Raw genomic sequence first — 13,004 nt, 5'->3', positions numbered from 1 at the left:
GGGCGAGGAGGCTGCCCTGGATAAGGCCCCTCCTAGCTCGGTCCCCACCCCACCCCACCCCAGCCATCTGTCACCTTCATCTGACCCGGAAGGCCCTCTCAACACCCTGAGTCTTTGCCTTCACCCTCCTCTATGGCCAAATCCTACCCATCCGTCAAAGCCTGGTTCGTATGTCCCCTCCTCCAGGAAGCCCCCCAGACCCCGGCCCCTGCCCGGGCAGAGCTCATCCTCTTTCCACTTGGCTTTCACAGCCCTTGAAGCACAGCAGTGCTTTTCTATGAGAAGCACTTAACTGATCCAAACTCTGGATTTGATGGGCCCACCTGGTAATACAACCAAGTCATTCTGCTTTCCAGAGAACTTCAGGAAGAAACCCCACGCTCACTGCCGATCCCGCCTGTGGACAGCACTGCTCCAGCGCCCGTCTCTAATCCTTCCTGGGGCAAGGTTGTTAAAGGGTTCTAGAAGAGAAAGCACAGTGGAGCCGGAGGATGGGCCTAGGCACAAGGGTGAGGAGTGAGTCACGCCTTCTGCAGGCGGAGGAACAAATGCCTAAGAAAGATGCTCTAATGCTGAGCGGGAGGCCAGGTGGCCGAGAGGTGACCAGGAAGTGCTTCAGAGTCTGATGACTGTGGGCTGGTCCCAGTTCTGCCACTTAATGGCTGTGGGACCTCCACAAGCTGTTTCTTCTCTCTGTGGCTCAGTTTCCTCATCTGGAAAACGGGGATGATAACAGCCTCACATTGTGAGGCTCCAATGAGACCTGCAGTGCGCTTGCTCGGGCCTGGCCCACAGTAAGTGCTCACCGAATGTAAGCCGAGAACATCGGCCAGTGGCCGGCAGGCAGGCTCCCCCAACCTAGTTCCCTCCCCGCTCTACCTGACCCAACTGCCCAGAGCAGGCAGGGCACTCACCCACCTCGCCCCAGCCACCCTGTGACCAAGCAGCGAGGCGCATGGCAGCTGCCACAACCTCCCCTCCCCCGCTCTCACCACCTGCGCCCACGTGGGGCTCCGAGGGGCACGCCAGGCTGATGGCGACTCCCAATCTCACCCCCGCCCCGGGGGAGGGAACCCAACAGGACGGCGACGGGGAGGAACCCTCAGGCTGGGTGGGTTCCTGGGCGGGAAGGTGAGGCTGCAGGCTGGCAGGTCAAACGTGAAGTGACAAATGAGGTTAGCACCCAGAGGGGATGGGTGACTTCTCCCCCATCGGAGAGGAAGCAGGGTTTGTGTTTTTTGATTTTGCTCATCCCTGGGCTGGTCTTCAAAAGAGCTGTGTGAGGTCCACAGGCCCACCCTGGGCTGAAATTCTGGTCTCCTACCAGAGCCACCTCTATGTCAAGTAGCCTGGAATCCTCTCCTGAGACAGAAGAAACTCATACCAGGAGGGAAGGGAGGTGTAGGGGAGGAGAGGGGCGTCTCCCCTCATTCCTGCCTCCCTGACCCAGGCCCGCTCTGCCCCTGGGGCTACAACTCAAGATGCTACCTGATGGGGAAGAGGCCCCTGTTACGACTGAAATGGCCACAGCTGCAGATATGCTTCAGTTTCTCAGAGAAGGAAAGAACACCCACAACACCTCGGGGGGTCATTATGAACCGAAACTCGGGCGGCAGCGCCCAGCCGAGACCTTCAGAGAACATCAGTCTCAGCTTCCCCATCCACCAGCATCAAGATCTCGTTACCTAGCAGAGCTCCACAGCAGCGCCAGCCACTGTCTGATTTTGAGGTCTGTGGCTGCTTTCCTTTTAGAAAGCCACAGAGATTGAAAACACACATTTGGAAAATTGAAACTCGCAAAGTGCATATTTGTTCTAAGATCCCAATTTTTTAAAAATAGAAGGTCAAACAGGAGCCCATGAACAGAGCAGGGGCAGTTCTGCAGTAGAAAAATACAGTCATAAAGGAAGGGATGGAGGGAGGGAGGGAAGGAGGAAAGAAAGAAAGAAAAATATAGTCACACACACACCAAGGGGCACCCACGTTGATTCTGAGAGGAACCAGGTCCAGCTCCCCATGTGCCCTGATGTAGGGCCTCAGCTTCGGGGCAGGGAGATGCCTTCTGGCTGGAGCAGCAACAGAAGGGCTTTTCCCCCATGAGAATGGGGTCTGGCTCCCCAGTTGGGGTCCGGCACCTGCACCTTGCACATGCCCTTGGCCAGGCATCCATAGGCCAGACTCTTGGGAGTCTTGAGTCCCAACCATGAAATGGGGTAACAGTAGCGCCTAGCCTTCTGGCTCTCCAGGGTGGGGCACAGAGGACGCGCCATGAGCCCTATCATGTGCCGGCATCACCACGGGGCCACGAATGCTGAGGGACACCGGTAAGGCCTCTGCCAGTAGCTCTGGCTGGGCCTGCTGCATCTCCCCCTTCTTTCCACCGACCCACCAGAGTAGACATTTTGGCCAGGCTGACAGCCAGCTGCTAGGTCCCTGGAGGTCCCTCCCACTCTCCATCAGACACTCTGCTGGGCAGACTGTGTCGTCAGAGTCCAGGCAAGAAACAGAGTACAAAGTCTGGACGGAGAGAAGAGAACAAGAGCAGCGGTGACGCATGGAGGTGGCCCTGGCTGAGCCTCTCAGGCCGGGCTAGCCAGCCAGCGACCTCAGGGGGACAGCAACGAGGTCAAACAGACGTCGGTTAGGCCTGAAGCCAGGGCCCTTACGAAACACGTGGCACACCTTCCACACCCGTGGCTACCTCACCCGCCACCCAGTATGTTCTCTCTGACCTGCCTGGGCCTCTGAGCTCAGATCAAAGGGACACGCTGAGCCCGCAACATCACTTTACTAGTTACTAATAAAGTCAATTTAGAATGAAGTGCATGGGAATCTAGAAACCAGAGGAGACCTTGGAGATTATCCAACCTAGTGGCTCCTTTCGCAGAGGGGGAGACTGAGGCCCAGAGGGATACAAGGAACCTAAGGGCACATTTCTGGGAGCCATGGGTTCTTTGGTCCACTCCCCAGCCTTGGAAGGTTAGCCACCAGCTAGCCCTCCCCTGACGTGGTCACAGGCTGGTCAAGTGCTGGGCGCTGCAGGGGACGGAGCCAGGCATTCTCAGGTAAGGTGGGAGCCTGGCTCGGGAAGCAGACACACCCTCAGCACCTCTGCCACCTTGTCCCTGTGTGACCAAGGCTTGTCACCTAACCTTCTCCAACCTCAGTTTCCACATCTGTAAAATGGGGCACTAGCAGTAGCTACTTGACAGGACTGTCCTGAAGCACCTGGCATGTTGCAAATACTCAGTGAATGACAGTGAAGACGATGGTGGTGACAATGACAACCACACCTCTAGCAGGCCCGGGGCTGGGTGCTGGGGACATCTGGGCCCTTGAGGCAGGTAGTCGGACAAGAAGACAGATGCCCAGGGAACTGGGACAGCCGGAGGAGCCAGCTGGTGAGGGAGGCCTGCTGGACGGAGCCCAGAGAGCTTCGCCCAGGGCCACCATTAAGAAAGAGGGCAAAGTTCAACCCAGCAAATGGAACCTGGGGTAAACCGGCGCTGGCTCATCCTGGCAGACATCCCAGAGCGCCCAGGACAGAGGGAGCCCCAACAGTAGTTACAACAGCTCCCCACAAGAGGAAACTGAGGCACAAAAAGGCTAAGGAACTTGCCCAAGACCACATGACAACCACAGGGCAGAGCTGGGACTCGAAACCCAGGTCCTCGCCCACAAGAGCTCACACCTACCTTCCTTTAGGGGCAGCACCTGCCCTGCTAAGGGTCTGGCCCCCACTCTCCTTCCTCCTGAGGTGGCTTTGAGCAAGCCCTATTCCTCCTCTATAAACAGGGCTGCATCCTGCCAGCCCCAGGGTGGCGGGAAGTCACCCTGCACAGCGCCACAGGCAGGGGCCGGGCAGGGCTTTGCCAATACGGCTTCTCTGTATACCCTTGGGGGGCTGGGGGATCAGGACTCCACCTGTGGGCCCCATGAGTGACCCGTGCCATGCTCACATCCTAATCAGCCAAAGCCTTCCTACCAGAGGCAGCATCTTTGGGATAAACCGTTAACTCTGCTCCAGAACCCCCAGCCTGGCTGCCCTTGATTTCCATAGGCAGCATCTTTGGCATAAACCGTTAACTCTGCTCCAGAACCCCCAGCCTGGCTGCCCTTGATTTCCATAGGGTGGCTCCTGCCCAGCGAGGCTGAGATCAGAAACCCAGAAACAGCCCTTGTCGTGACAGTGGAGCCGGGGGTGGCTTCACAACAATGTCCCTCGGTTTCCCTCCACGCAAGTCAGGGTCACAGTTCTGTTACTGTTCTACCTGAGGGCGGTTGTGTCTCCTTTAAGTCTCAGAACAAAAATGGTATTTCACACATTACTCTGTAACTTTTTCACTGACTATATGCAACATTCACCTCATATAAACTAATGTCAACACCAAACAGAGCTACCTCACTCTTTTTAACTGCTGGGGAGTATTCCGCAGTCTGGATAAACCATAATTTATTCCCTTGTCCCCTCCTGACAGACACGCAGGTTGTTTCCAGCCACAAATATAAAATTATCCACATATGTACCGTTGAGCTGTCCACTGCCCCAGGCTTTAGTACTGTTATTTTTTTTTAACATCTTTATTGGAGTACAGTTGCTTTACAATGGTGTGTTAGTTTCTGCTGTATAACAAAGTCAATCAGCTATACATATACATATATCCCCATATCTCTTTCCTCTTGCGTCTCCCTCCCTCCCACCCTCCCTGTCCCACCCCTCTAGGTGGTCACAAAGCACCGAGCTGATCACCCTGTGCTATACGGGGAGGGCGAAGGGTAAGCTGGGACAAAGTGAGAGAGTGGCATAGACACATATACACTGCCAAATGTAAAACAGATAGCTAGTGAGAAGCAGCCACAGTGGTTAAGACTCCGCCTTCCACTGCAGGGGGCGCGGGTTTGATCCCTGGTGGAGATCCCGCCTGCCGTGGGGTGTGGCCAAAAAAAAAATAAAAAAGACACTTTCATCATTTTCACGGACTGACCTCATAATCGGTATTACAGATTTGAACAGAGAAAATACACACCATTCAAACATTGCTCTTTTATCTGTTTTTAAAATTGGGGGGATTCTACCTCAGATTTCATTTAGGAGATAAATGCTCTGAGGCGACATAAGTTTGAGACCACTGGCTCGGGATCTGCGGGGAACTCCAGCCTCCAGTGACCTGTGAACCAACAGAACATGTTTTTTGAGCATCAGTGCTGCCCAAGGAGTGGAGGGTCGTGGAGGGGTGTGATGGGGGGACCATGGAACTGGACGAGAGCCAGCCAGGGGAGGGGCGGCTTCTTAAAATCCCCTGCGCTTTGGGGGAAACACAGAGGAAAATGCGTGGAAGGAGCTACAGGGTCCCCCTGGGGGGATGACGAGGATGGGGCTGGTGACGATTTGGACTTTTTACTTAGTACATTCCTGCGCTAGTGGGATGGTTTACAAGAAGGAAGCCACGTCTGCCTTGGGAAGCCTAAACTGTGGATGTTATGAAACCAGTACTCGGCCTGGGAAGAGAGCATCGTTCTCTCACCTGGCCCCCAACTCTGAAGTCAGCCTCGTTCACCCGCAGAGAGGAAACGGCAGCACAAGTGACAGGGCATTCTCAACAAACACACCTTGTCCAAGGTCCAGGGTGAGTCAGGAAAGCTGTTGTTGGCCTAAACGAACTCAAACAAATGGCCCGCCCCCTCTGATAGCCTTAAGAGCTCCCTCTGGCAGGTGCTGGGCCACACGGGGGATGGGACGAGGCAACGCAGGGAGGCTCCCAGCTCTCTCACAGTCCTGGTAGCTACTATTATTACCGCCACTCCTGGGCCCGATGGAGCCAGGGTGGCTGAGCATCAAGGAGGGCCTTGGTCCTAGGCCGCACTTCTGACAAGTTCCCGGGCCCTGTTCCTCTGGCTCTAAGACCTGCTGGGAGGGGCCTGGGTTTTCACAGGGTCCCGGGGCTCCTGGCGCACACTGGAGGGATGGGTCGCGGGTCCGTTAGTCCTGGGTGGGAATTGCTTTATGAGGCTGCCCTGGGCCGAGGCCAAGCCTGCTTCCTTCCGCCGGCCGCAAAAAGGCTGGGCCGCGCTGGGCCCAGCAGATGTGCTTTAGTGGCCCGAGACAGGATGCAGTAAATGCCCACCCGCCTTTCACATGCAGATGCCTCTGGGGCTCCCCTTTGTGCTGACCAGCCCGGGGCCGGTCCCTGCAGCCCCCGCTGTGCCCAGCCCTGCCTCTGAATGGCTCCCCTCAGGGAGCCCAACTGCCCAAGAATGGACTCCAATAAAGGGCCTGATGGGGAGACCCAGGCCGGTTACAGATGTCCCATGACCACGCCCACCCACAAGTCCTAGCACAGTAAGAGGGCTCCACCTGGCCAGCAACGTGCCCAGCGGCTCCAAGAAGCCTGGACCTCCTGTTCTCCAATCTGGGACGTTCCTGGCCCAGATGACAGCTTCAGAGCCCAGCTCACACGTCACGGGCTCCCCATCTCCCTGGCGGCTCAGTCTCTCTCCACCTGACACTAGCCTTTCCGGGTGCTGTTTACGCTGCTCTCCCCATACTGGACGGTCAGCTTCCCGAGAGCAGGGACTTCCATCTGCCGCATTCACTGCCCCTTGCCCCAATGCCTACAGCGGTGTTTCTAGTATAAAAGAAGCACTCGATAAATATTTGTTGGGTGAGTGGATGAAAGAACAAGTGCATCTTTAATGAGAAGCAGTGTGCTACTGCGGGGAAAACTGGGGCTTGGAGTCAGGTGGACCGGGGCAGGGCGGGGGACAGTGGGCAGGAAGGGAGGGAACCCTGGCCCAGCCACTTTCTCCACTTTGGCCACTTCCCAAATCTCTCTGAGCCTCTGTTCCGGCTTTGAAAAGGACTGGTTTTGAAGGTAGCTTGATCATCAGTGACTGCTATTACGGTGGTCAGTATTGTTTTAAAAAGCAGAGCTAATACTCCCCATGTGCTCTGTGTCCCCAAACAGGTGGGAAACTTTCCAAAAACCTGAGGACACCTGTCACTACAGAAAGTCTAGGAAGAGAAGTGGTGAGTCATCCCCTCCGGGGTTCCCAGAACAGAAGGTGCTGTTTGGGAACCCACGGCAGCTGGGGAGATGCCATGGAGGCAAACGCTCCCCTGGGCCCCGGGACCCCCATCAAGCTGCCCCTCTGCAGCGCTGCTCTCACCCTGGGAACTTCCTCGGAGCTCCCTTGTGACTTCAAAGCCAGCCTTGCATATCAAGGAGGCCACAGAGTGCAGGCTGTGGCTGCAAAAACTACACAAAGTGGTGGAAGCCTGGCGTTATTCACGTTGGCCAGCAGGGCCTGGCCCGGGAAAGGGCCGTGTCCCCAAGTCTGACATCCCCAGGGAAACTCCAAAAGCAGGCGGATTTTACTAGGGGAAGTTGCCCACATACACTCACTGCCAGGAGGGTCTGGATGCTGGGCTCCAGGGGCCCCACAGGAGGGCATGGGTGGCTTCCTTGGGCCTGAGTGTGATCAGCTGGCCACTGGAGGCCGGGCCTGGGCGGAGGGGCCTAGCCTTTAAAGAGTCAGCACAAGAGCTGAAGAGAGAAAAGGGACGTGGGTGAGAGCCAGAGGCTGCCGCAGCGTGGAGGGCCCAGGCACTGCGGGTGCTGGGCTGCTAAGGGGCTGGTCAGTGAAAACCCCCTGAAAGTCTGTAAAACTGGAAGCAAGGGGGTGAAGTGGGCAGAGGGAGAGAAGGGGCCACAAGGGTCACTCGGGAAGGCCCTGGTGGAGCAGGAAAATGCATGGGGACGTGGTCCTGTGGCATGGAGTCCCAGGGAGGGTTCAGAGGGGCCAGGCCTCATCCTCCAGGACGATCAACTCCCCTGATATAATGAGAACTACGTCCCCTCACTGGAAACAGTCCCACACACTATGGGGAAGGCACTTCTCCCCTCTCTCAGCTACAAAACTGGCTGGGATGTATTTTAGGACTGTGAGTATATCCGGTTATTATACCGCTGCTAGATTTATACAGTGTAGTTGCTACCAAAGACACTCCAGCTAGATAAACCAGTTGAATTAAAGCAAATCAAGACAAACAACTCCCGGGGATCTGTTGGAAGATGCCAGCGCCAAACCCACAGAGGTTAAAGGACCAGGGATCACCCTCCTTCAAGTCACAGCCTGGAATCTGTGCAGGTGTTAGTTGGACAGTGTATCGGGGGGAGCATCACCCAGGGGAGACTGCTAGAGAGAAGCCCCTGACCTTTTCCAATGCCCGTTTCTCCCTCAAAGGACTCTAAGTATGGGACCAGCACAGCGGTTAGGAGTCGCGCAGACCTGGGTTCCCATGGTCCCTGGGCCATCCCAGCTGAGACCCTAGCAAGCCCTGAGCCTCAGTGGCTTCAGCTGATTGAGGGAGATAACCTCCTCCCACCCCCACGCTGTTAGGGGGACTACATGACATAAACAGGGACGCCCAGCATAGAGGAAGCACTCTCTGAGAGCAGCCAGCTTTGCTGGTGCTGGGAGACGCCTGGAGCCTCACTGGCCCGGGAGGGGTGCACACCAGACCCACATTGCTGACTGGAAACAAGGGCTCACAATCAGCCCTACCTATTCCAAAGCCACTGCTGAATCCATTTTGTGCTCCTCAGCAGAAGGTAGATGGGGAGGGACCGAGGCTCTGTCCATATCCTTGACCTACTTTATTTCTCAGGTTTTTGAGGGAAAAATGACCCTGCTAAAATGCAAAGGACTTCGGGACTTCCCTGGTGGTTAAGAGTCTGCCTGCTAACGTAGGGAACACGGGTTCGAGCCCTGGTCCGGGAAGATGCCATATGCCGCAGAGCAACTAAGCCCATGCCCCACAACTACTGAGCCTGCGCTCTAGAGCCCGCAAGCCACAACTACTGAGCCCCCATGCCACAACTAATGAAGCCCATGCACCTACAGCCTGCGCTCTGCAACAAGAGAAGCGACGGCAATGAGAAGCCCGCGCACCACAAGGAAGAATAGCCCCCGCTTGCTGCAACTAGAGAAAGCCTGCATGCAATGAAGACCCAAAGCAGCCAAAAATAAAATTAATTAATTAATTAACTTTTAAAAAAATTTAAGAATGAATGAAAATGTAAATTAGTTTAAATAAATAAATAAAATGCAAAGGACTGACAAACCCACATGTTGGTGAGGACACAGAGCCACGGGGACTCTCACATATACCACTTTGGGAAACGATTTGACAGCATCTTCTAGCAATGAACATATGCCTATCTTATGACCAGCAATTCCACTCCTAGGCCTGTACCCAGCAGAAATGCATCCATGCATTCACCACACATGTTCTAGAATGTTCATGGCAGCACTATTCAAAATAACTGAAAACAGGAAACTACACCCCCTCAACAGAAGAACAGATGTGTACTTTAATATAAAGTTGTTGTTTTTTAAGTGGCCCTGATTTTAAAAAAATTAAAAGCACGTGTAACAGGAATTCCTGTACTAACATGGGACGTGCTCTTTCGGCCGCACTTCTCAGCAGGCTGCTGCCGTGGGCCGCGGGATCTGTGGGCAGAGGAAGGGCACCAGCTCCACGTTCCGCGTGCACGTGAAGCACCAAAAGATGCCGCGTCTCTGCACACCATGGACTTTGCCAAGCAACACAGCTACATCAAGGGTATCGTGAAGGACACCATCCACGACCCGGGCTGCAGCGTGCCCCTTGCCAAGGTGGTCTTCCGGGATCCATACCGTTTTAAGAAGCGGACAGAGATGTTCATCACCACCGAGGGCATCCACACCAGCCAGTTCATGTACTGTGGCAAGCAGGCCCAGCTGAGCATCGGCAATGTGCTCCCGGCGGGTACCGTACCTGGGGGCACCATCGTGTGTTGTCTGGAGGAGAAGCCTGGTGACTGGGGCAAGCTGGCCAGAGCCTCTGGGAACTATGTGACTGTCATCTCCCACAACCCTGAGACAAAGAAGACCAGAGTGAAGCTGCCCTTGGGCTCCAAGAAGGTCATCTCCTCCACCAACAGAGCTGTGGTCGGTGTGGTGGCTAGAGGTGGCCGTGTTGACAAACCCATTCTGAAGGCCAGCCGTGCCTACCACAAGTATAAGGCAAAGAGGAATTGCTGGCCATGTGTGCGGGGTGTGGCCATGAACCCTGCTGAGCATCCCTTTGGAGGTGGCAACCACCACCATATCGGCAAAGCCTCTACCATCCTCAGAGATGCCTCTGCTGGCCAGAAAGTGGGTCTCACTGCTGCCCACCGGACTGGGTGTCTCCGGGGAACCAAGACTGTGCAGGAGAAAAAGAATTAGGGCTGAGGGCTCAATAAAGTTTGTCTCTTTCACAAAAACAAACAAACAAACATGGGATGTGACGTTTAAGTGTCATACTTATGGAGTGTATTGTGTGCCAAGCACTGTGTCAAGGGCCATCATGGCACCTGCCTGCACCCCTCTGCGCCCCTCTCCATCCCCTCAGGTGCTCCAGTCCAACACCGGAGCCATTCTTTATTTCATCTTCTCCCTGTTCCCCGCAATATCCAATACATAGGCAGGTCCCATTGGTCCTACTCCCAAAACATCTAATTCACCCCCTTCTGTTCATCTCCATTGCCACCCCCTAGTCCACGCCCTATCATGTCTCCCTGGACCACCCAAGGGTCTCCCAACTGGCTGTTCCCCTGTTTCCTCTGGAGCCCGGCCATCTGCCCCACTGCCAGCTCATTCTCCACTTTGCAACCAGAGATCTTCTTAAAATATTTTGTTTTCTGGTGCAGTATTTTTTTCCAGCACTTTTTGAGACAAAATTGACAAAATATTTGTAATTTGATATCTTGAATGGGAAATACATCCACATGGTTCAAAACTTTAAAAAATGTTTATATACAAAGTTACCGAGGGAAGAGCCTTGCTCCCATCCCTACCCCCAACCACCTAGTTCTCCCCAATCACTTGCCTTCCAGCTCTTCACAGGTTGAAGCTCTTCCCTCCAGTTTCCTTATACAAACACACCAGCAGGAATACACACTTGCATTTCTGCCTTTTCCACCCAAAAGACGGCACAGTGCACATCCTGTCTTCACTGACAGCACGTCTACATAGCAGGCATGCTCGTTCTTTTTTATGCAGCATGGAATTCCACTGTGTAGAAGGATAGACTGTAATACTCCCCTAGCGATGGATAGTTGAGCTGTTTCCAGTCTTTTGCTATTTCTCAAGGCACTGCCATGAATGACCTCCCACCTATGTCATCTCTCATGTATGAGGCAGTACGCTGACAGATCATGCCAAATGCATCTTCCACAAGCAATATAAGACAGGGTCTGCTTCCACAAACTCTCACCAAGAGAATGCGTTCCCAAAGTTGTGGATTTTGGCCAATTTTCTCAAATTGATGAAAAAAGGCATCTCAGGATAGTTTTAATTTGCACTTCTCTTATTCGAGTAAGGCTGAGCATCTTTCCTATGCTTTTCCTTTGTGTTTCTATTTGTTTTCCTTTCCCATGAATTGTTTATATCCTTTGTGCATCTTTCTATTGGGCTGTTGATTTGTTGCTGTTGTCGATTTCTAGATTTTGAGGCATAGCTACAAAGGTATTCTCCTACTCCAAGATTTCAAAGGGAATCTCTCCTGTTTTCATTTACTTATATGGTTTCAATTTCTACATTTAAATGTCTTGAAAACATAAATCAGATCACACGACACTCCTGCCTAAAATCTTCAGTGACTTCTCATTGCACCCAGTATGGAATCCAGACAGCTCTCTGTGACCCTCAGGTCCCTGCCTGCTGTAGCCCTGAGCACCCTCGCTAGTCCCCACTCTCTCTTCAGTTCCATGAGTGCGTGCGATCTGCTGAGTTCTCCTCCCGAGCTCTCCTCCGCCTCAGGCTTTGCAGCCACTGTTCCCTTCAGATGCAAGGCACTTCCTCCTCCACTTCACCCCATGCCCCCTCTTACCCTCTAGTTCTGCGATGCCCGTGGCAATTACAAAGCCCAGGGCCCAGTGGTGCCAACAGTGGTCCTGGCAGTGTCCTCTGTGCACAAGACTTGGTGGGCAAGACGCCCTCCTACCGTCTAAGCAGACAGTCAAGGCAGTCCAACTGAATTACAATGCCAGCCACGTATGTAATTTAAAGTTTTCTGGTAACCACATTAACAAAGGTTAAAAGAAGGTGGAATTAATTTAATATATTTTATTTAAGCTAACATATTCAAATTACTATCATTTCAATATGTAACCAATATAAAACAATACAATGAACTTTATACATTTTTTCTCACTAAGTCTTCGAAATCCAGTGTGGGTTGTACACTTACACCACATCTAAATTCAGACTTGCCACATTCCAAGCGCTCAAAGGCAAGGAATGGGGCTGCGCTGTTGGACAGGGGCGCAACTCTAACCAGCAGTGTCCCGGTGCTCATCCAGGCACGCCGTTTTGCCTGTCACACCCGGCGGCTGCAGCGCGATCCTCCCGGGACCAGCCCTCCGCTCGCCGGGCGGGGCGGGGCCAGAGCAGCAGCCCCGCCCCGCCCCCCGGCAGCGGCCCACAGGACCCGGCTGAGCACAGCGCCGGGCGCTCCAGGCGGCCTGCGCGGCCCACTCACCTCGCCAGCGCCTCCACAGAGCCTACGATCGGCGCGCCGCCGCCCTCACCGCCGTCATACAGCACGCCTGAGATGTCAAGCAGCACCCCGCGCACACCGGCCAGCCGCTCGCCCCACGCAGCCATTGCGTCCCGCCTGCGCCTCGGCGTCCGCGTCCCAACCGGCTGCTGGAAGCTGCGGCCGCGCTCGCCGCGCAGGGTTGCCTGGGAAGTGTAGTCCCGCGGGCGGGGCGGGGCAGAGCTGGGCCGGTGGGGCGTGGCCGGGCGCAAACCCGGCAAGACGGGCGCTGCTTCCCGACTCCCGAGTCACGCGCTCCCAAAATGGGAGCCTTTTCACCTGGAGATCAGTGGATAAAGGGTCAACCTCCCTAAAATTGGAGCAAGGCAGATTGGGACGAGGAGGCAACCGGAAAAGTAACAAAAATTAAAGAGAACAG

At 54.5% G+C, this 13,004-nt stretch overlaps 1 protein-coding gene across 1 annotated transcript in view; it reads right to left on the bottom strand.

Annotated features, from left to right (window-relative positions):
• Positions 1-12,783, bottom strand: part of LHPP (phospholysine phosphohistidine inorganic pyrophosphate phosphatase) — a 134,937-nt gene extending 122,154 nt beyond the window's left edge. The window contains exon 1 of the mRNA XM_029201058.1: positions 12,569-12,783. Within this exon, the coding sequence (XP_029056891.1) occupies positions 12,569-12,693 (125 nt within the window). The 5' untranslated portion in view covers positions 12,694-12,783. The remainder of the gene's footprint in view (positions 1-12,568) is intronic.
• Positions 12,784-13,004: the final 221 nt, after the last annotated feature.

This window comes from Monodon monoceros, unplaced genomic scaffold, assembly GCF_005190385.1.
Source record: "Monodon monoceros isolate NGI ecotype Baffin Bay Population unplaced genomic scaffold, NGI_Narwhal_1 Super_Scaffold_4, whole genome shotgun sequence".
Classification (NCBI taxonomy): Eukaryota; Metazoa; Chordata; class Mammalia; order Artiodactyla; family Monodontidae; genus Monodon; species Monodon monoceros.
This window is presented reverse-complemented; position numbering and strand designations above follow the sequence as displayed.